This window comes from Meriones unguiculatus, chromosome 8, assembly GCF_030254825.1.
Source record: "Meriones unguiculatus strain TT.TT164.6M chromosome 8, Bangor_MerUng_6.1, whole genome shotgun sequence".
NCBI lineage: Eukaryota > Metazoa > Chordata > Mammalia > Rodentia > Muridae > Meriones > Meriones unguiculatus.
In genome coordinates, this window is record NC_083356.1 from 106,830,967 (window position 1) to 106,855,371 (window position 24,405).

The 24,405-nt window shown below is 39.0% G+C and overlaps 1 protein-coding gene across 1 annotated transcript in view; it reads left to right on the forward strand.

Moving 5' to 3' along the window:
• Positions 1-255: 255 nt before the first annotated feature.
• Positions 256-24,405, forward strand: part of LOC110560218 (xin actin-binding repeat-containing protein 2) — a 58,039-nt gene continuing 33,889 nt past the window's right edge. Inside the window, exons 1-2 of the mRNA XM_060390323.1 lie at positions 256-312; positions 5,848-5,985. Of these exons, the coding sequence (XP_060246306.1) occupies positions 256-312; positions 5,848-5,985 (195 nt within the window). The remainder of the gene's footprint in view (positions 313-5,847; positions 5,986-24,405) is intronic.

Genomic DNA, 24,405 nt, shown 5'->3' on the forward strand with positions numbered 1-24,405 from the left:
GAAGCTTGGAGAAAAAAAATTGACAGAGAAACTTTGAGCGTGCTGTGATACTTTTCAGCCCGGGTTAGGAAAGCAAGCGCTCTAGAAGCCCTTTCTGTTCTTAGTTGGTGCTATTTTCTTCTCAAGCTGACACCTATCTGAAAAACGCTACCTTTGTTTTCAGTCACCTTCAACCTTACTAAGTCCGGAGAAGCCAGTACACCTGGGAGTGAAGGCCAGTCTGATCTCCTCGAGGCGCTCTCCCTGAAGGAGCGGATGGCAAGGTACCAGGCAGCTGTGTCCAGGGGTGACACCCGCAGCTTCTCAGCTAATGTAAGCATGTCTGGAGAATTTTGCACGATGTAATATGCATACTGTCTGCCCATTCCTCTTTGAAAATCAAGAATAGTACTAGCTGTGATATTTCTTACAGAGGACCCCCCAAAATGAATGAATGAATGAATGAATGAATGATAAATAAATAAATAAATAAATAAATAAATACGTGAATCTAATCCAGACCTTCTGACTTGAAGCCCCAGATGTGCTGGTTGATGGTTGCATGAACCGGAAGTATTCTCTTGATCTCTCCCTGAGCTTCGGTTCCCTGAACTGAGGAATGGGAATGATCATCTAGCTAATAGGATCTTGGGGAAGAACCAAGGAGATAACTTATGTGGAAGCCAGGAGGCACTAAATAAACGTGTTATTATTGTCATTGTTACCACTTAACCTATAGCTAGTCTCCTCAGAAAGGTTGAGAATTAATTTCAAATCTTAATAATGTGGGCTTATGTGCTGGTCTTGTGTATCACTCATTTAAATTCTCTTGCAGCGTAATTTTTTTTTCTTGCTATGCACCAACTCCATTAGGAGAAGCTTAATCAACATAGAAATGAGAGAGATTATCAATGTGGGCACTTTACTAAACCAATTATGATTATGGGAAACGCTGAGATTCAGAAAGACTACCAATTTTAGAGATAACCCATAATAAGTGATGTTCAAAAGAATTTGTTAGATTCTATATTCTGTGTCCTTCTGTGTAATGAAATTTAAGAACAGTTTTTTTTAATAATTATAATCCCCAAATTAGCCATGTTGTGTGTGTGTGTGTTTGTGTGTGTGTGTGTGTGTGTGTGTGTGTGTGTGTAACAAAGAGAGTTAGAGGGAGAGAGGATCCCAAAGGTATAACTTAAAAATAGCTACTCAACATTTACAAATTATTGAGAGACAAGGCTGACTATGCCAAACTCATTAGCAGCCTTGCAATTGCAGATGACATTTAAGTTTTTACATAGTCATTAAAATACATTTTAGATACTGCATAGAATGAGTGTACAGAAATGACATGAGTAACTATGTCACTTCCAAAGCAAACAGATGAGCTCAACATTGTTTTCTGCTAGACTTTTTGGTGAGCACCCCCTGCTGGGGATTTTAAAAAACGTCACTACACTAGTAGTTCTAAATTACTAGGAAAACAGCCAACATCGAAAGGTATAAAATCCTCAAACAGCAACGACAACAATAATAATGAGAAAGAACAACAACAATAAGAATGAGCTACTATTGGTAATAATAATAATAACAACGATAATATTGATTCACAAGCTATCAGACTTTCTAAGTTGAGAAAATGCCTCATTAAATATTTGCTATTTGGTAAACAATGGTTTTCGTTAGGAAGACTAAGATCTTTTCCCATAAATTGGATAATATGTCATAAAACAGATTAGTATCATGATATGATTTGTGTTTCTATGGTACCTAAAAAAAGGAAATGCTAAGAATGGCACACAGCCAATTTGTAAGACAAAAAGTTTCTGATAGGGAGGGGCATGGGAGGAGTAGAGGGAGGGAGGGCAGGATTGGGAGGGAAAGAAGGAGGGGCTACAGCTGCGATACAAAGTGAATAACTTGTGGCAAATAAATAAAAGTAGACAAAGGACAAACAAGTCTCTAATAACCAACAGTAGTCCTATAAAAGGTGTCTGGTTAGTCACTGAGTGATCTTGCTCTAGCCTTAACATGTTTCGATTTAGTGGCCTCTTCTACATTTATTCCACCCCCATCCCCACTGTCTAGCTGTTAGGAATACCGACCTTCCCTTGCCCCACTCAGTGTTGGGTTTACTACTGTTCGTTGTGGGGTTTTGTACCTCAAAGTTGGTGATATATAAAATGCTCTAAAGGAAAAAAAGCTTCGACTTTACAAAAAAAGAAAACTCTCTTTTGAAGTGGTAAACCAACTTTTTTTCTTGAAAACCATTCCCATCAAGAATGTTGTAAGAGAAGGTATATTTCTATCATTTTGATATTTTATTGCTGTTTTCAAACAGTGTGCTTTGAACCAGAATCACCTCTTCTGTTTCATTTATGTCCAATAATCTTTATCATAGTGATTACAATGAGGTGTAACTGCCCAGGCTGCCTGTAAGATTTAAGTCACATCTCACTGAAGGTGAAAAGAGTTCTGCCCTGATTCATAAAATGTGAAGAATGAGCTACTGTTGATTCTGATTAACTTTCCATGGACTGTGGAAAGTTGTACCTGGAGGCTACTTAATGCCTTACTAAATCTTTATTCTTTTAGCATAAGATAAATAAAATGGACACCATAGACAAAAAACGCTATTCAATAAATAAATAAAGACTTATGTGAAAATCATCTACATAAAGAAATATAATCCTTTTCATTTCTGAACAAGTTTTAGGCCAAAATAAATTAGTGAAAATTATTTCTAAAAGTTCTTTAATTACTAAGTTAAATTCCTAGACTTATGATGCCCATGCTCTTTGAACTATATTTAACATTCTCTTTTTATATGACAGTATTTTAGCCCTCAGACTACCACACTCGATTTCTCTCAAATATTATGTTCAAGAAAATACTACAATAAAGAAGAGCATTTATAAGCTCACAAAAACCTCAGTAAATATAGATAAGCAAAGTAAAATGCAGGTCTTGTTTGTCAGCGGTATCAAATGCTTTATCACTTAGGCCAATGAGGATGCTTGTGTCTCCCCACACAGCTGATGCAAACATCGCAAGTGAAGAGTTGAGAAGTCACAGATTCCTCCCCAACTGACTCCAATATGTCTCAGACATTCTTGAACAGCTAACAGTGATCAGCCAGTTTCCCCTTGTGTTAACTGCCAGCTGGCACTCTCGGCTCTAGTCGCATGTGTGCCCCTGTAACAGCAAGTCTTCAAACAGCCCTAGCCGAGAAGGGGATACTGTGTACAATGTAACAAATCAAAAGCCTGATTATAAAGTGTAGTCTCCTTCTCTTTATCCTTTTTAACACACACCATAAATCTGTAATAAAGAAGTATTGCTCTGTCCAGTGTATAAAATACAAGCTGCAGGGACTTTAGCTCAGGTTTTACCAGAACTAGGATTAAAATCACCGTCTGTCCAACTTGCCAAACTGTGTTGTTTCTCTTTAGTCCTGTCACCCAAAAAGCAAACACTCTATGTCATTGATTAGGACTTACATCTAAAATTGATGACTGTGTAACATGTTTACCTACGTTTAAGTGTTTAGCATTTAAATTAACTCATTATTATCGACATACTCATTAGATTCTGGATCTTATTTCCAAGCCCAAACCTGAGAGAAACAGAATACCAGTAAATAAAAAAAATAAAAGATTTAACACAAAGCAGTCTCAGTTATGAGGTCATTAAAAGTAGCACAGACTGGTTGGAGCTTTCAGAGCATGCAGCTCAACAAAGCGAGACCGCTGGAATGAATCTGGGGAAGGTGTCACTCCAGCAGTGGGCACAAACTGCATATCTGCCATCTCACTCGGGGACCCCTTCCTCTAGGAGACTAGTTCAAGGCAATCCTAGCACCATTTTTATCCATCACTGGGGAGACCTATCTGACTCCCTTTGACAAACAGCTGCAGTGTGTCATAGTGGCCCCAACGATAGCAGGGGTAGTAATGTGCAGAGAGTTATGAAAAGCCAGCAGCTGCATGCAACTGTGTATGTGGAATGCATCTCCTCCCAAAGTAGATGTCAAGGAAGGGCTGAGGGTAGCTGTATTCAATGTAAGAGGTAAGCTGTACAGCTTGAGATACTCCTTTGAACAAATGGTACTGGAAAAGTGTCCAGTTTTTGACATAATTAATGAGGATTATATATAATTTTGCATATCATTTTGCATTGCTTATAGTTTTTATTTAAATACAAAGCTTACTGATAACAATTACATTTATTCCTATAATATAAAACTCATATGTTAATCTGCATATGATCTATCCAAAGAGGCCATTAATTCAAAATAAATGGTAGGCAGGGTTAAAGAAAATATTGTGGACTTAATTCACCCTTCTGTTTCTTTACTCTCTTAAATTTCAAAACGGATCTCAAACTTTCTAGTGACCTTAACATATATCAAATATCAGTAATTGGGGATTACATTTAAAGTTTTGCAGAGTATATACAGAATACATAAGGGGTATACAACTGTATCTCTTCTCACTGAGCAAATATTTACATTCTGAAATACCTGAGAAAGCATGAAGGCAGAGAAAAGTTGTTATGGTAATGCAAACACTGCAGTGTTTCACAGGAATTCATACAACTCTGCATGAGTTCCGACTCTAGTATTTTTGTAAGAAATCCTAAGGTAGATGTGTTTCTCACAGCCTTTCAAGAAACCCCATATTTTTGGTAAAGATTCCAGGCCCCTGAGTATACAGAGGACGTGAACCTGTCAGGACTCCTGTGACTTATACGGTCCTATCCTCCCAGGGCTATTTATATCAGTGCTGGTCCAGACCTCAGGAATCCTGCTGTGGTTTGAAATGTCACTGAATCTCCACTCACTGGCATGTAGAACTAGAAGCTTCCCATGGCTGGCATGGGGTCAGGTTGCTTGTCACTTGGCATCCCATCTTGGCTTGAGATCCTGCTAGGATAAGGAAGTTGTTGAGTCATCAAAACCAAAGCCCCAGGCTCTTTTGCACTTCCATGTGCGTCCTATGATCCAACAAGACTTCTTGGTGCCCAGCAAGCTATTTCTCAAACTTTGTACCGAGATCAGTTTTCTCGTCTAAAAATATGCCCTTCTATTCAAACCTCCTAATTCGTGCCACTTGTTTCTGACATGCCAGTGCTCAAAGCATAATTGAGACGTGCCCATTCTGGTAAAGAATGACTGTTTTCCTGCCTATTCATTCAGGCTAGTGATTGAGACAGACAGATGTCATTCAGATTAAGACTCAGATAGACAGATTCAATGCCTTCATATAAGAACGTAAGATGTTTCACATCTCTAAATCTCAGGTTCTTTCTACTAAAATGTAGATAATGGATGTCCATGGCTCACAGGATACCAAGAAGCATGAACTGATGGAATCTATATGACTGTATGCAAAAACTCCCCCAGCTCTGTACCACCAGAAGCAGCTGTTTCTGTTGATAGTTTGAAGTAATTTTACATAAGGCACTTTATTTCACTTTGTTCACCCAAAATAATTGAAATAAAATTTGGTGTTACTAAAAGTGATCTCAGTAATTATTTTTGATAATATGTCTGTTGCCCCTACAGATGTTTGAAATTTTGATGACATCTTTACTTTGAGTTACAATTGATTTCATTATTCTCATCTGGTATATTATTAGAGGAAAACAACATTCAATCTAATCTAGACATCAAGATTTATCTGAAAAGTCTGATAAATGGCAAAACACCTGAATAGTTTAGTTTCAATGGAAGGCTATAGCAATCATTTGTGGTAATATCTCTTTTTTGTGTTCCACCCATCAATATTATCAACTGTAATAAAATATTAGCCTGGGCATACCATCTATGCAAGTAAAATGCTGACCTGGCTTCTTGAATCACCATAGGTCATGGAAGAATCAGAAGTGTGTACGGTGCCTGGTGGTTTAGCGAAGATGAAGAGACAATTTGAAAAGGATGAAATGACATCAACCTCTGACACCTTTTCTGAGTATCAATACCAACATGAGAGCATATCTGAGCAGGTAGTGAATGCCAGTGTGGGTGATGCACAAATCATTTAGAGTTGAATCTGCTTTCACCAATGTAGAAATACTTCTTATCCAGTGGTAGAATTCTTTTCACTGTTCACTTTTAAAAAGATCATTCAGAAAATAATTTAAGCATATTGATGTGCTGGTTTACTTACTTGAGATATTTTGCCACGTGATCCCTGCTGGAATGTTCTCTTTCAGTGTCTTACGGTTCAGACATAAATGAAAGCTAAATAGCATAACTTGCTCAACACATAAACAGAAATGCTGAGAGGAAAGTTTGCATTCAGCTTCTGCTTCTAGGTTGTGATCCACAACAACGTATCCGCTGGTTGTTTGCACAGTCGGAATATGAAAAATTATTCAGCGTGAGTTTTATTTTGTTTTCTTTAAAATCATCAAACATTGAGCAGTAGAACCCAGATGTTACATAAAAATCACATAACATGACTTCTGTTGTATGAAACTTTCACATTTTATTACTTCAGTATCACATATCATCAAGTATTGTCATGAGATATAATGGTTTTTTAAATGTGAAAACCTAAGTAATAAAACCCATCAGACAGAGTTCGGCACTCAGAAAACTCACTTCAGTTTAAACATCTGTACTTTAGGCCTTTGTTTTCCAGGAGGATGGGAATAACTGGGGCATGAAATTTTGCAATAGGAAATAAAGTGAGTGTGTTTTATTTTTTAAACCCCAGAAAAAATGCAGAGCTAACTAAATTTCATAAACATGAATCAGTTGGGTGTTATGTGTGGCAGGTAGATAAAGCAGCAGTTGGAATGCTTAAAAGTCCAATTCCTTAACAATAGTTTTATTTTTAGGTTTGTCTGAAAACTAAAAATTTGTAATTTACTTAGTGAAATATATTTACTGCAGCATTTCTTTCTAATGTTGCCTAAGGGCATATAATGTGACTAATAAAGTCAGACATGGTGGACGTGTGATCTTATATATAACTTTTGGGGCAAAGAAAACTGAGTGAGTCAAGTGTAGATGCTGTGTTTAACTGAAACTTGTCAAAAAATATTAACACATTAATAACTTAAAAAACAAATTCCTCACAGAAGCAAAAACATGTTTGTAGACACTTTGCTAATGGAAAAACCATGTTATAGACTATCAGACCACAGGCTTTGAGATTCATGAATCAGAGTTCAGTTTAATCTCTGCTACTCAAAATTGAACGGCCTCGACCCAGAGCCTCCTTTATTGGTACACACACTGTGCACTTATGTAAGGTTTTTCCACCCTGTTTAGAAGAGCCTGTGTTTGGTTTAACACTGCATTCTCCACTCTGAAATTTGCAATACCTTTTGAGCAAATAGCTCCATGTTTCCACTTAATCTGCACATCAACACTACTGTAGAGTTGTCCTCACATTGTCTATGAAAGTCTCACAAATGAGAAGTTGGTTTAAGCTCCTGTGGGGTATCAAAGCTGATTTGTACAATTCTCTAATCATCAAAGTTTGGGGGAATTTGCAAAATAGATGATGTATCAGTAACTGGAAAGTTGGCAGAGTATGGCCTCTTTGAAGTAGTCAAGGGCACAGATATTACAGTCAGACCAGGGTTCAAGTTCCTGTTCCTTTAGTTACCTTTGTGAGAGTTAGCAAGATCCTCAACTCCTCTGTGCCTTGATCTCCTCATTTATGAAATCAAGATTATAATAGAATCTAGCTCCTAATTTACAAAATTATTTACAAAATAATTTTATTTTACAAAAATAAAATTGTAAAAATTTTGTAAATAAAGGGCTTATTTACAAAATTAAAAAGGTAGTATTCATAAGGATTAAGGTAATGGCGGGGCTTGAAGTGCAGTAGTTCAGCGGTAGACACAAGAGGTTGCTCTTACATCAACATCTTGATTCACAACTACCTACTTTCCAGCCCCTGGAGATCCAGCAACCTCTTCAGGGTTTCACAGGCACTGGACACACATGAACAAACCTACACGCCACACACACAGTTAAAATTAAAAAGAAAGTGTTTAAAGACAAACCAATACCCTTACCATCCCATCATTTCAGCTACACACTTGTTTGTTTGTTTTAAGTTTCACTTTAATTATGTTTCATCTTTTTTCTTTCCATTTTAATTTTAATTTTTATTAATTACAGTTTATTTACTTTGTATCCCCCCTGTAGCTCCCTCTCTCCTCCCCTCCCAGCCCCTCCCCCTTCTCCACCCATGCCACTCCCCAAGTCCACTGATAGGGGAGGTCTTCCTCTCCTTCCTTCTGCTCCTAGTCTATCAGGTCTCATCAGGAGTAGTTGCACTGTCTTCCTCTGTGGCCTGGCTGCGCCCCCCTCAGGGGGAAGTGATCAGTTCATGTCAGAGACAGCACCTCTTCCCATTACTAGGGAACCCACTTAGACACTGAACTGCTATGGGCATCATCTGTGCAGGGGTTCTAGGTTAGCTCCATCAATGATCCTTGGTTGGAGTATCAGTCCCAGAAAAGACCCCTGTGCTCAGATATTTTGGATCTTTTGCTCTCCTTGTGGAGCTCCTGTCCTATCCAGGTCTTATTATTATTTTCTACTTCTTTCATGAAATTCTCTGCACTCTGCCCAAAGGTTGGCCATAAGTTCAGTATCGGCTTTGATACCCTGCAGGGTAGAGCCTTTCAGAGTCCTTCTGTGGCAGGCTCCTGTACTGTTCCCTGTTTTCTCCTTCTTCTGATGTTCATCCTCTTTACCTTGTTGTATGGGGTTTGATTATTTAGCCAGAGTCCTCCTTCTTGATTAGTTTATTTAGTTGTACAGATTTTAGTATGTTTATCCTATATTATATGTCTAATATCCCCTTATGAGTGAGTATATACCCTGTGTATTTTTTCTGCTTCTGGGACACCTCCCTCAGGATGATTTTTTTCCAGTTCCTACCATTTACCTGCAAATTTCATAATTTCTTTGTTTTTTATTGCTGAGTAATATTCCAATGTGTATGTGTACCACAATTTCTGTATCCATTCCTCAGTGGAGGGGCATCTGGGTTGTTTCCAGCTTCTGGCTATTGTCTTGTTCCATTTTCCATTTTAGTTTACTCTAATATTATCAAGATTGACTAAGAATTATTTTCCCATGGTACAGAGAAAGAGAGACAGAGACAGAGACACAGACAGAGACAGAGAAACAGAGAGAGTAGGAGTGAGTGGTATGAAGGACACCCTTTCTTCATTGAACAAATTGCTATGGCCAGAGCATGTTGGCTTAGGTGCCTGCATCTTGTTTACCTATATAGAAGTTCTCAGCATGTGTTTGCCAATGGAGAATACATCTCATGGAAACTGAAAGGATGAAGCACAGGACCACTGCATGCTTCCTGTGAGTTACTGTAAGACACAGACATGCTCTGTGCTGTGAAACACCAAAGCACATGAAAGCAATAAAAAACAGAACACTGAATATCCAGATCTGCAACTCTAGTGAAATGCCTAACTAAACTTCAGTATCTTTACCTATCTTCAGATATAGTAATAACATCAGACACTTCCCTAAGGACAAATACATCTAAGACACCATAATGAACTTTATAATATAAGGCAATCACAAGTAGGATTAAACCAGTATAGAGCATTGCTTGAATGCCCCCTGCATATAGAAGCCTGTGAGAAATAAAACAAGTCACCTCCATCTTTAAAAAAGCAAAAGGCAGCTTCCCCTCCCTCCTTTACTCCCAGGCACTCCTTACCTCCCCTGACCCTATTCACCCCTTCACCCCTTCCTCTCAAAAGAGCGGAGGCCTCCCATTGGTATCAACCAGACTTGGAATATTAATTTTCAGAAAGACTAGGCACATCTTCTGTTAAAGCTAGACAAGGCAACCTAGTAGGGGAAAGAGTCCCAAAGGAGACAGAGTCAGAGAGAGCCCCTGCTCCTGCTTTCAGAAGACCCACGTGAGGACCACGCTGTACAACTGTTACATATATGTAGGGGGTCTAGATCTATCTCATGCATGCTCTCTGGTTGGTGGTTCAGTGCCTGTGAGACCCTATTGGCCCAGGCTATCTGATTGTGTAGCTTTTCCTGTGGTACCCTTGACCTCTCTGGCTCCATCAATCATTCTTCCCCTCCCCCTTCCATCGGATTCCCTAAGCTCCACCTCATGTTTGGCTGTGGGTTTCTGCATCTGTTTCCATTAATTCGAGGTGAAGCATCTCTGATGAGGAGATGGACAGTTAGGTTTCCATATGCCCCATTGCTAGGAGTTTTAGCTAAGGTCACTCTTCTAGATTCCTGAGAGTTTCCATTGTTCGAGGTTTATCCTGTACTTTATGACTAATATTTACTTATGAGTACATACAATGCATGTATTTGTAGGTCTGGGTTACCTCACTCGGGATGATCTTTCCTAGTTCCACTCATTTGCCTGCAAATTAAATCGGAATGTAAAGTAAATAAATATCTTAATTAATTAATTAAAGGAAAAATATATCGAATCTCTCTAACAATCTTTTTTAAAACGGCTTTAATTTGAATCGTGACTAGAAATATGAGCTAAATGTCAAATTTGATTTTAGAGGGGAAAGTAAAAACTGTCTTAGATATCCACTTAAGCTTTTAAGCCATCTAAATGCATCCTAAGAATGTGACCTTTTACCACCAGGGATGAAGGACAACACACATGCCAATAGACAGGTTAATTCTGTCCTTACATAAGATAGTGTCAGCTCAGATAGCATTTTCAGTCCTTGGCTTATTGAAAGTATTTGAGATCTACGTCCCTGCTCAGTCTTCCATTGGCCAAACATATTTAATTTGGTGGCACGCAGTAAGTAATATTAATTTGGAAGCCAATTTAATTAGGGTGAAAAGAATGAGCATTTGTGTTGGATTTCTGACAGCATTTAATGTCAGTGTTAATAATGTTTTCATTAGTTGTAATAATTAGGTCCAACCTGCCCCTTTCCTTCCTGATGTATTGAAGTCAGGGTTTTCAAGGTAATTGGCTATTTGGTAGCAGTTTGTCTTAGAGATCACCAACAGTTGTAAACCAGGTTTGAAAATGGAGCTATCTGTGAAATTTTAAGTCCCTTCTTACATTTGTTTTACACCTGCTAGGGAAAAAAAAAACAAACTTAGTATTTTTCTTTTCACAAAACACCTGATAGAAAGACCACGAAAAATGTGGGATTCGTTTTGCCTCACAGCCTCAGGGGATTTAGTCTCTTAAGGTCCAGAAGGCAAGCGGGAGTGGCTCTGTCTGTGTCATCAGACTGTTGCTTCTCACACGGTGGAAGATCAGGAAACAGACGGTTCAGAACTGGAACCAGAATTAGATCTGAGGCCACCATCAGCAGCCCTCTCCTGCTAGCTGGGCACCAAACCAAAGATTTCATCATTTTCACAAAGCAGCACCTCTGGCTAGGAACGTGTTCAAATCCATGAGCTGATGTGTCACATTCAACCAAAATAGGGAAACCAAGACTTAGGAACCTTCACTGATGCAAGAAGAATTAAACAAGATGACGCCTCATTTGCACAGGTAGGACTAGTCATGCAGTATGGTTCATCGCTGCTGCCTGGTGAAATGGCCACAGGAAAAGTACTAGATAGAAGAAGCAGCCTCGAGCCCTGGGAGAAAAAGAGATTAGTGGTGAAACATATTTGACTTTTTGGAAGAAAGGAGTTGGAGCTCAGTGTTAGAGCATACCTGTAATCCCAGGACTCAGGAAACTGGACCCGAAATATCACACATTTGAGGCCGGCCTAGTCTACCAGACAAGTCACCAGGCTGGGCTGCATAATGAAACTGTTACATAAAATTAATGAACTGTATATAAAGGTTGACAACCATATATATATATATATATATATATATACATAGTTTACACACACACACACACATAAGGCTGCCCCCTGGATAGTACTAGTTTTTTAAGAGTACTCATGTAGACTTTCAAAAAACCATCTTTGCTTCTAGCAGAAATGATTGATATCTATCTTTCTCTGGGGATTAATGAGCCACTGAGAATACCTCCTGTTTATTTATGTCAGATTTATGCTATCAACCTTTCAGTTTTTTTTAAGAATGAGTCTTCAGCATTCTATACTGGAATAGACAGTTGAGCCTTCATGCTAAAAGGCAAATACCATTTAAAGGAACATTTTTAAATTTAATTTTAATTTTTTTTACATATTTTTAAACATGTTTTATTTAGAAACCAAACCAATATAAACATTTTATTTCCATCCAATCTTCTCATTTCTATGTAAACTATTTTTAGTAAAACTAATTATAGTAGTATTTAGCATTTACATGGCATTGCTTATCCAAAACCCAGTGATATTATAGATAGAAACACATTAACTTCTCCTTTCAATGCATCCTTTATGTACATAGTTACTCTTCTTGCATTTGTTTTTGTCAGCTGGTTTATTTTTAAGGTAGAATAAGTTAAGACCAGTTTATAAAATCAAAATAATTCAAGTGTAGTCAGTGAGAAGTATAGTCACAGTCATTATTTTGTTATTATCAAGACCTAGATTTTTCCAATTTGGGGGAAGAGAATACATCACTAGGAATGCAAAAAGTCTCTCTCCACCTGTACTTCCATAACTAAGCAGCCCTATCCCTCCCCCCTCTCACATTTTCTTAGTTTGAATTCAAACTAAGAAAATTCAACTCTCTTTTAACTTTAAATTATATTGAATTTTAAAATTTATTTATTTTTGTTAATTACAGTTTATTCACTTTGCATTCCAACTGCAGCCCCCTTCCTCATCCCCTCCCAATCCCATCCTCCCTCTTCAAGTCCTCTGATAGGAGAGGTCCTCCTCACTTTCCATCTGACCCTAGCCTATCAGGTCTCATCAGGACTGGCTTTGTTGTCTTCCTCTGTGGCCTGGTAAGGCTCCTCCCTCATAGGGAGGTGATCAAAGAGCCAGTCACTGAGTTCATGTCAGAGACATTCCCTGTTCCCATTACTGGGGAACCCACGTGGAGCCTGAGCTGCCATGGGCTACATCTGTGCAGGGGTTCTAGGTTATCTCCATGCATGATCCTAATATCCAGAATATATAAAGAACTCAAGAAGTTAAAAAGCAACAAATCAAGTAATCCAATCAATTTTTATTTTTATGCTTTAGATTTACTTTATTTGTATGATTGTTTTACCTGAATGTATATGCACGTAATTCCTGTGTGCCTATTGCCTAAGAGGTCAGAAAAGGGCATCGGATCCCCTCTAAGTAGAGTTACAGATGGTTGAGGGCTTCTATGTGGGTGCTGGGAACTATTCAGATCCTCTGCAGGAGCAGCCAATGCTACTAATTGCTGAGTCATCTCTCCAATCCTAAGGAACAGATCTTATTCATTCACTACAACAGACTGTGTTTGGGGGGATATCCGAAAAGTTTAGTCAACCTCAAATGAGGGCCTCTTCGTATGCTCTGGAGCAGATGGCAGAATGGCCATGGAATGGGAAAGAAACTGCCACTGTCTTTTGTTTCCATGGCCCCGTGGCGGGCTACAGCTTCTGTCCGGTGTTCTTAGGGTTTTCATCCTCTTGTTCTATATTTCCTTGTATAGAAACTTCGTTAACATATGAGTTGCATGCCATACTATTCACCCACTTTACAGGTACGGCACAGTGGCCATTTTATACACTTTTGGAGTTATTGAATGTCATTGCAGCCCAGTTCTAAAATGTGCCCAACCCCTCCAAAAGAATCCTCAGACCCCACAGCACTAGTTTAGCTCTGGGCCCTTGTCTCAATCTCAGCATTCAGCTTCCGTCTTTTTAACTGAATTTCCTCTTTATTCTCTTTCCCCCATCTTTGTGCAGTGCTGAGGAACTCTCTTACTGTTGAGCCTCAGAAACCTCTACCCTTTGGGAGTTGTTTGATTTCAATCTGTTTCTTGTTTCATTCTGTGGCTTAAGTGAGAAGGAACAGATGGGGCTCCAAACATTTTAGAAGTGCTCAGAGTATCAGAGCACCAGGAAATGGTTATCCTGTGGATATGCTGCCCTGAATGAACCTCAGCAGTTGAAAGCATTTCTGCCCTCTTCCTGCTGCCTCCTCAGGTAGGCTAGATGATGGCACATGCTTTCCGTATACATCTGCTGTGGCAGACATGCAATTGTAAACATTCATGCTCTGAAAGATTTCATGGCTTCGGAGGGCATCTCTGGGCAATTTTAGGTCTACAGAAATCATTTCTGACAGCTTGTGACAGATTCAATCTGACATCTGTGTGTCTGGGATTCTATAAAGGTGACCTGTAATTATTTTCAAACAAACTAAATATATTTTTACCCATTGAATGTGCACATTGCAGAGTAATTCCTACTCAAAACTACTTTTAGTTTATATACATGCACTGTTCAAGGTCATAAATTGGTATTACTAGCTCAGATCACCATTGATACAAAGTTTATGGCCAAGAGTGTCTTATATTGTATTTCAATTATATGTATTTTTAAGTGACTATTATAACTGAAAATAATAGCACTCAAAATAAGACAATCTGCAGTATGTCTGGCCTCTGCCTGCAGAGTCAGACAACTTGGCTTCTATTCTCTCAGGGTCAGCCACCTATCTTATGGTATATTGCACTGCTCAACGTAATATCACAAACTGCTTCATTTATAAGGATCTGAAATGTAGAGATTCACAGTTCTGGCTGCTGGTATCTAACACCAAATACGGATTTTCTTCCCACCTCTTTCCAGGCAGACAACAAAAGCAGAAGTAGAGAGAGATGGGGGGAAATGTGTGGTGGGGAGAGGGGATTAACTGAGTAGTTTGTATATGCTGGACATCCTACTAAGGCTAATCATTCATTGCTTAGAATATTTTTTTAAATGTTTATGAGTGTCAAGGATGCAAAGAAGCTTCCTTTTAAACCTTACCTTTCTTGTCAGTTCTTTCTTTCTTTCTTTCTTTCTTTCTTTCTTTCTTTCTTCTCTCTAGATAACATCCATTTCTTAGGAGCTCCAGAAACAATAATAAATTAACTTAAAATGAACATACCTGTATGTGCTTTGGGCATGTGTTGTTCTGGAATCGTTAGAAAGACTGCTGAGTGCACATTTTAAAAATTAGAATAGTAAGCAGGTCTTTCTCTGAGGAAAAGTGCTTAGCCTCATCTAAGAAATGAAAAAGATGATGAGTCGAACCTCTCAGAAGACCTAGGAGAGGAGATGGAATAAAGCCTCTTTTGTGCAGGCATTGTATGTCTCGGATGCCACAGTGAATGGAGTTTGGTTTTTAAGTGGAAGCAATTGAATAGGCTACCCTTGACTATTGGAGACCACTTTGTTCAGAGCATTGCGGCAAGACATATGAGGAAAAGATGATTTAGTTAGTGCATGAATGGAAGCAGGCAGAAGAGGAGAAGCTATACTACTTGATGAAATGAAGAAAAGAGACAGATGGAGGGGTCCACTTTGCCCATTTTTACTAATACTGAAACTACCTCACTGTATATTATGACGTCGCAGCACATTTTATTTGTCAGGCGGAAGGGAACAAAAGTAACTTTCAAAGTAACCTGTGGCATCCTATGATTTGTGCAGTTGGAACAACAGACAGAGATATTGTCACATAAATGGTGTCTTTATACAGGTTGCCTATCACACTCTTGCCTGACTGAAAATTAAAACTAATGATGATTCTTCCACTGTTGGTCCCCACCCCCCAAATCCAGCTCTTTAACCCAGTTATCCTCCATAGCTCTTCCCCAGCGTCTCTGGCTGAAGTGACAAAAGGTTTACCTAGCGCTGACTCCGAACCAGAATACAGAGTGTTCAGTAAATGGTGCTCATGGCCTTGACAGTTCACATCTGTAACACTCGTGTGGCCGGTCTGCAGAGCCCAGTTGACTGACATCCATTATGGGATGTTCCCATAGTAACCGACTAGGCCTTAGCCAAACACACTGCTACGCACTGTTCTTCACTATTTCCTGCAGTTCAGAAAAAAGTACAAGCGCCAACTCTAGTCCCATTGTGGGCTTACAGGTACATGTTTCATGGGTTGACTATTTTTTTCCCTCTACTCTTGCATTTAGAACTTTATGCCAGACTCATGAGCATCCATTTCATCGGTGTCTTTCCTTTTCCACTGTCTGTACCCACGGTTCTCTTGCTGGATCATACTGTAGCTGGTTGTCACCAATCACCAGTCTCTCTGCCATTTTCCCACTCAACCCCAACTTCATGTATCTCTATATGTCATGGCTAGAAATAGAGTCCTATAAAATTATTGTCTAGGAAAATATCCCTTGTTCAAGTTGGAAAGTACATTAACTGCATTTTGTACCTCTTATACCTTCTATGTGGGGAAAAACACAAACTCAAAAGTAATAGGACTTGTATTTCTCAAGATACAGTCACCTTTCTTCTGATCCTAAAAAAAAATACACTAATTTTTATTTTGCCTTTCTTGGGACCTGCATGAAAAACACCTGCCCTACTACTTCCTCGATTGAGTCCCAGAATGCAGTGATGGGATTTTAGGAGTCTGCTGTCTGCTGATTCCATAAACCTCTAAGCCTGAAGCAGGGCAGATATCCAGCCCTTCAGACTTCCTGTGAAAGCACTTCCTAATTCTACACCTAAACCCACTATAAGAATTTAGAATCAAAGCATCATCCTTATTAGTCTGGGTCTTGGAGTCTCGGGAGGAATCTTGTCATTGGAGCCCATTTCTACAGAAGATCTTCATGGACACTGCCAGCTGGTTCTAATTCATTCATTTAGTAGATCAAGGATTGGGAAGTATGTATCTCTCTGAATCATTCTTTGGTCTGACTGTGTATCTGGTTGTTTACTTGTTTGTGAACAACAAAGTCTTGTGTTGTCCAGACTGAGCTTGAGCTCACTATGTAACCGAGACTGCTTTTAACTCTTGATCCTTTTACCCCAACTACTGGGGCTACAGGCCTGTACTGGGTGCCTGGCTTTCTTAGAATCATTCTAGTATGTAACAATGAACATGGAACAAAACTGATACAAAATTCATTATTTCAAAATAGATTCTTGTTTCTCTCTCCTCTCTCTCCCTCTCTTTCTTCTCCTCCTTCTGCCCCTCTTTTCTCTTTCTCTCTCTCTCTTTCTGTGCCATCTGAGGCTTACTTCTTGCCCATGACTCTCTCCTCTCCTGATAATAGGGCCTTTCTGCTCATTTGGTGCTTTCTCTCAAGATGCCTACTGTAGTCAAAGAACAAAAGAAGAGGCTATGGGAAAAGTGAAGAAAATAGGACATTAGAGAAGCTATGGTAAAATGTAGAAACCATGGTAAAGTTAGATAGCCAAAGAGACAATTCATGAGGACCCCAAACCAAGTTAATATTTTCTTAGTGATAAACTATTTTTAAAATACTGTGTTTGTGCATCTAGATGATGTATTAGAATTTTAACAAACATTAACTAATATATAAATTAAAGGTATGCTAAAAAATTAAGCTAAACTAACACAATCTAAAGGGATGAATTAATTTCTCAAATTAGTGTTCTATGACTTGATTAAAACTTAGATTTAATGAATTCATTATTGCCATCTATAGTGAAAAGTATATTCACCTTGTTATATAATCTGTGTACTTAATGTCACTTACATATGAACCTTTGATATTTCTATACCAGTAGTAGTATTTTGTGAATGACACAGAACTTAACGATTAGTATAAAATGTTAGTAACTGACTGTAGTAAAGGTGTCTATAGATATTTAGATGTTCGCATGACTAAACCAATATGTAACCGTTCTCTAGGACACCAGTGTACTCATAAAATAGGGTAAGACAGACTTCTGTGTTCTATTCACATCAATCACATTACTGTATAGTCATGCCTAACAATTTGCATCCTCTGCTGTCCCCAAATGCAATTGACAGTAATTGCTAACTGCTGCTGAGGCATGATTCTAATGCCTCAGTCATGGTCCCTAAGCAATTTGCCTTTTAGCTTTGTGAGGTGGAACCTGTTGGTATATGAGTTATCCTGCTGGATCTTAGAGGGGTTGGCTCTGCCTTCCTTCTGGGAACACAGCAGCACATTCTGGTACTTCATTATAAAGGGGATCTCATTTCCCCCTGAGCAGTGCAGGACATTGGACTGAATCTTTTAGGGACTCCATCTTCCTGGTAAAATAATGTCATCTGTGTGAGCATCCATTTAGTGTCAGTTCCTCTACTGTTAAAGTCGGGCTGCAGGGATTAAATGAACGAACTGATCTTGATGGCTTCGAGGAGTTGAGAAATGTTACTTTATGGAGGATGTGAAGGATGGGACAAAGAGAGATAAGGAAAACTATTACAAAAAAGGGGGAAAAAAAGTAAAAGAAAAAAATTTTAATTGGTTGCTTTTCCCTGAAATTTATCTTATTCATCGTTCCAAATAGAATTTATCAGAGCCAGTGCTCAACCGAGTTACTGGAGACTCTGCTAGAGCACCTCTGCTTTTGTAATGGTATTGTGAGAGGCTGTTTCTGTAGACCTGTTTGTGCTTAAGGAGCATAGTTTCAGTTTCAGTTTCACATTTATATCTTTCACTTCTCTAAAGTTAAATTAGTCAGAATTGGTTTGTCAAGGAAGGATGAAGACATTCTCACAGTGCCGGAACCAGGCAAGCAACCCTTGAGTCCTCTCCCTCAAAGACCTTAATGTAATGGCCTCTCGGCACATCACTGGGTGTTTTCAAAAGTGTTTGATGCTGATAATTACGTGAAATACTTAACGGGATTTTAGGAAAAGTTAAAATAGTATTATACTGTTTCTTCTAACAGAAAAGCCAGTCTAGCTTAGAAATGTGGGATATCTTTTTTTGTAACTAAGCTAAACATAGTTCTCAAGTATATAGATGATTTTTTTTTCTAATACACTAGTTAAATTTGCTGTGTTTTCAGTTTTTTTTTTTTTTTAATGAAATAGCAGGCTATACAAATTTTGGTTCTTGCATTGGGTATGTTGTAGGAAGCAAGAAAAACAACAGTAAAAGAAAACATTCACATTACAGAATCAATATGCTTGTAGAACCTACTGAAATCAGCAAAATTTGCTTTTTTCACATGATTTCTTTTATAAAAATAGGTGTTTGTTGTAAATACTTGACATCATAGGATATTATTATCCGTTTCTGGTATACTTCTCTGTCTATAGCTCTCAAAATAAATTCCTCCTTGTGGGTCCTTGAAAATGATTGGACTGAGTCAAGCTTGTCTATTCTTTGGATGTTCATTTAGTTATTAATTTGCATAATTGCAAAGAAATTATTATGCTAAAAAAGAGCTGGGAGAACACAAGGCCCGAGGAAAGGAAGAGACACTGAATGGTTCTGTCCTTAGAACAATGCTGTTGCAGAAATATGATTGGGAAATTTTTCATTTCTCAATTTTTTTTTATCAGTTACATTTTATTAACTCTGTATCCCAGCCGTGTCCCGATCCCTCATTCCCTCCCAGTCCCTCCCTCCCTCCCTCATCTCCACCGTGCCCCTTTCCAAGTCCACTGATAGGAGGGAACCTCCTCCCCATTCATCTGATCCTGTTTTATCAGGTATCTTCAGGACTGGCTGCAAAGCCCTCCTCTGTGGCCTAACAGGACTGCTCCTCCCTTCGGGGGTGGGGAGACCAAAGAGCCAGTCATTGAGTTCCTGTTAGAAATAGTCCCTGTTCCCCTCACTTTGGGAGACCAATTGGTTACTGAGCTACCACAGGCTACATCTGAGTGGAGGTTCTAGGTTATATCCATCCATGGTCCTTGGTTGAATGTCAGTCTCAGAAAAGACCCTGTGCCCAGATATATTTGGTCTAGTTTCTTAGTAAATCTCAGCATTAAGACCTCGTCTTCTTCTAATGGACTTTTCCTGAGTTTTTTTTTCATCTTTCTCTCCTTTGTAACCTACCTACAGAAAAGAAAATGTTGTTCACCTCATTAATAACAATGAATAAATTGAGGCAACTTCATCTCTCTCCCCACTGATAGAACTGAGTATAAAACATACAAGCCACTCAATCAATACCGACAAGAGAAGTAAAGTCCATTTGAAATGTCTTCTTTCTGAGTAAATGCTAGTGCCTTGTAGAGATTTGAGAAGATGACCCTGTAGGTCTGAAATATATTCCCCATTCTTAGCACACAAATTGAAAAACATATTGTAACATTTCAAAGCATTTGGAGGGAAGAAATATTGCAGGCTTCAATGAGGTCATTACTATAGTTAGGCATTCTGTCGAACAGTCTTTTCTCATAAGAATTGTGCATTGTTATTTAAAACTACATAAACTATCTAAATCTTAATGTTCTTTAATTATCAACTAAGATTTTCTTTCCCCTATAGTTTTTGTCCATGCTTACTCATTACTCTACAGGGATTGTCGTAATGAGAAATTGTAACAGCAACTCTGTACTTTAAGAGGATTGCAAATTTATATTAGCTACTTTGTATTTAAGTGTTAAAATATTAGTTTAGCGGGCTGCTGCTTAATGCACTTATACTCACATTATATTTTAAGATTTTTCTGCTTGATTGCTTAATATGTTTTGTTTTTTAAGACAGCGTAACAGTGTAGAGGCAGGACCATCCTCAAACACATGATGATCTTGCCTCAGACTTCAGATTATTTGTCATCACCAAGCTACTTTTGTATTTTTTTAATTGCATACTTCATTTCTCCTTCAACTATTTTTGTTAAACTGGTATGTAATCAATTCATCTAAAATTAGAAAATTCATGAAATTGGATATAATACAGCATAACAGGCTTTATGCACCTAATGAAATGTGCCAACAGGTTTTCTGTAACGGTGCTGTCTCCTTCAGCCCTTCCACAACCTATGCCTCAAAAATTGAGCAACAAAGAATTTATGTAAAATAGAAATTAGTCATGACTTTTCACCTTATTTCTCTCTTCAACTGATGGTGAGTTCAGGCCATAATCCAGCAGTTGTCTCTCATCTAAACTTTCTCTTTTCTCCTTGGGAGTTATCTGTGGGTACATTCACCCACGTAATTACAATCACATTTGCCATATCCTTTATTATAAAAAAAACAAGTGCTCAACCCAATTCATCTTTAATTGTAATTAGTGTTTACAATAAAATGCTTTGTTTGCACAGACAATCTAGGATATTTCTTTTTACCCTTCATTTTTCTTGTTTGGATTTTATAAAAGAATTAAAAGTGTCATTTTTATTTTTAGTTTTAATTTGGAAGGAGAGTGCAGTCAGGCAGGTTTGTGTAAAAGGAACTCTTAATGACATTCTTAGCAAGTAAGTTGTGTTGCCAAAATCTTCATTCAGTTCTTATAAAGTTACACAAAACCCATTGCAATAAATAAACCAAATCAGCTCCCTTAGAGATTTGAGTGGTGCTGTTTACTGTATTGTCTAAGGTCAAAAGTGAGTGGCATAAATTTTGTTTGTTTGTTTTTGGTTTTTACCGGTTTCCATTCGGGTTAAGAATAATTCAGTAATCATGAATTATTCTTATTAATAGTTTTATTAATATAGGAAAAACCTAATAAATCTGCACACCTAAAGAAACTAATCAAGGAGGAGGACTCTGGCTAAAATGCTCAATCTCCATTCAGAAAGCCAAAGAGGATGGGCATCAGAAGAAGGAGAAAACAGGGAACAGTACAGGAGCCTGCCACAGAGGGCCTCTGAAAGACTGTACTCTGCAGTGTATCAAAGCAGATACTGAGAGTTATGGCAAATCTTTGGGCACGGTGCAGGGAATCTTATGAAAGAATGGGGAGATAGACCTGGAGAGGACAGGAGCTCCACAAGGACAGCAACAGAAACCAAAAATCTGGGCACAGGGATCTTTTCTGAGACTATACTCCAACCAAGGATCATTCATGGAGCTAACCTAGAACCCCTACACTTATGTAGCCCATGGCAGTTCAGTCTCCAAGTGAATTCCATAGTAATGGGAACAAGGACTGTCTCTGACATGAACTGATTGGACTGCTCTTTGATCACCTCCCCCTGAGAGGGGAGCAGCCTTACCAGGCCACAGAGGAAGATAATGCAGCCACTCCTGATGAGACCTGATAGACTAGGATCAGAAGGAGAGGAAGACCTCCCTTATCAGTGGACTTGGGGAGGGGCATGCGTGGAGAAGGGGGGGAGAATGGAATTAGGAGGGGAGGAGGGAGGAGCTACAGGGGAGGATACAAAGTGAATAAAGTGTAATTAATAAAAATGAAAATAAAGAAAGAAAGAAAGAGAGAGAGAGAAAAAATTTTGCAGGCAAATGATGGGAACTAGAAAAGATCATCCTGAGTGAGGTGTTCCAGAAACAGGAAGACACATGTGGTATATAATCACTTATAAGTCAATATTAGACATATAATATAGGATAATCATACTAAAATTTGTACACCTAAAGAAGCTAAGCAAGAAGAATGATCAGTCCTCACTCAGAAGGGCAAACAAGAGAAACAGAAGAAGAGGGAGAAAACAGGGAACAGGGCAGGAGCCTATCACAGAGGGCCTCTGAAAGACTCTACCTAGCAGGGTATCAAAGCAGATGCTGGGGGTCATAGCCAAACTTTGGGCAGAGTGCAGGGAATCTTATAAAAGAAGTGGGAGATAGAAAGATGTGGAGGGGATAGGATTTCCACAAGAAGAGCAACAGAACAAAAATATCTGGGCACAGGGGTCTTTTTTGAGACTGATACTCCAAACAAGGACCATAAATAGTGATAACCTAGAACCCCTGCACAGATGTAGCCCATGGCAGCTCATTGTCCAAATGGGTTCCCTAGTAAGAGGAACAAAGGCTGTCTCTGACATGAATTCAGTGGCTGGCTCTTTGATCAATTCCCCATGAGTGGGAAGCAGCCTTATCAGGAAGACAATGCAGCCAGTCCTGATGAGACCTGATAGGCTAGGGTCAGAGGGAAGAGGAGGAGGACCCCCCCTTGGGGAGGGGCATGGGAGAAGATGAGGGAGAGAGTGTGGGATTGGGAGGGGACAAGGGAAGGGGCTACAGCTAGGATACAAAGTAAATAAACTGTAATTAATAAAAATAAATTAATTAAAAAGAGAGAGAAATGAATGATCACATATATAAACACCCAGACTTCCCTTGATTTCACTTCTCAATGAAACAGATTCGCTCACCACTAGGAGACACTGTTCTATAGATATCACATAATTCACTAGCCTTCCTTGAATCAAGGATCTGTATCTCTGGACTATCCAGCACTGGTCAGACCTCCAACTGATGACTGACATAAGGAGTTAATGAGTTAAGATGCAATATTGATTACCTTAAGGTATGAGGACATATTCTACGTTGTTACTGGATACAGACTTATTCCTGCTTTCCTAGTGACTCCTGAGATGTATACCTCACCCCTAACATCTCTGTAATAAGTTTCTTTCTCTGTATACCATCAGTCACACCCTTGTACTTGAAAATGAGGGGTGTGAATGATGTAGACTAAATACACTAAAATTTTAATACTGTTTATAGTTCAAGGTAAAGAGTCATACAACAATGCCTTCTGTTAAAGGAAAACGTGTGAAAATCAGTCTGTAGATTACATGCTGTGAACTGGCTGTTCACTCTATGGCAAATCACAAAAATGCATCAATAGACTCACTGGCTAGGTGGTCACATGGCCACACTCCGGCCATGTTTTTAGACATTGTTTTCATGTCTAAGGGATCATATGGTTTAGAAGGATCTCAATATATATGATTTATCCCTCTCTGTTTTTATATATTTTTATTTTCTTTATTTAGTTATTCAATTTACATCCCAACTGTAGTCCCATGACTCTTTTCCTCCCAATACCTCTGCTCCCTCTATCTTCCCCCATCCCCCTTCCTTTACCCCTCAGAAAAAGAAGCCTCCCCACTCCCATTAACCCACCCCAGAACATCCAGTTACATCAGGACTGAACACTTCTGTATGCTTAGATTTTTACCAAACCTACTTTATTTAGGGTTCTTTTTGAATTTTTATTTTTTCCTTCACAATTTATTCATTATACATCCCTATTGAAGCCCCCACCTCAGCTCCCCCAGCCCCACCCTCCCTTCCTCTTCCCCTTCTCCTAGTCCACTGAAAGGGGGAGTTCTCCACTATTGCCATCTGCCCATAGCTTGTCAAGTCTTATCAGGATCCTGGATCCTGGATGCCTGGATCCTCTTCCTCCATGGCCTGGCAAGGCTGCATCATCAGAATGAAGTGATCACAGAGCAGTCAACTGAGTTCAGTATAGAGGCAGCCCCTGACCCCCTCACTCAGAAATCCACATAGAGACTGAACTACCAATTGGCCACATCTGAGCAGGAGGTCTAGGTCCTCTCTATGTATGGTCCTCCATTGATGCATCATTCTCTGCAGGACCCCTGGGCTCAGATCTTTTAGTTTTGTTGGTCTTCTTGTGGGGATCCTGTCCCCTCCATGTCCTCTAATTCCTCTTTTCCTCC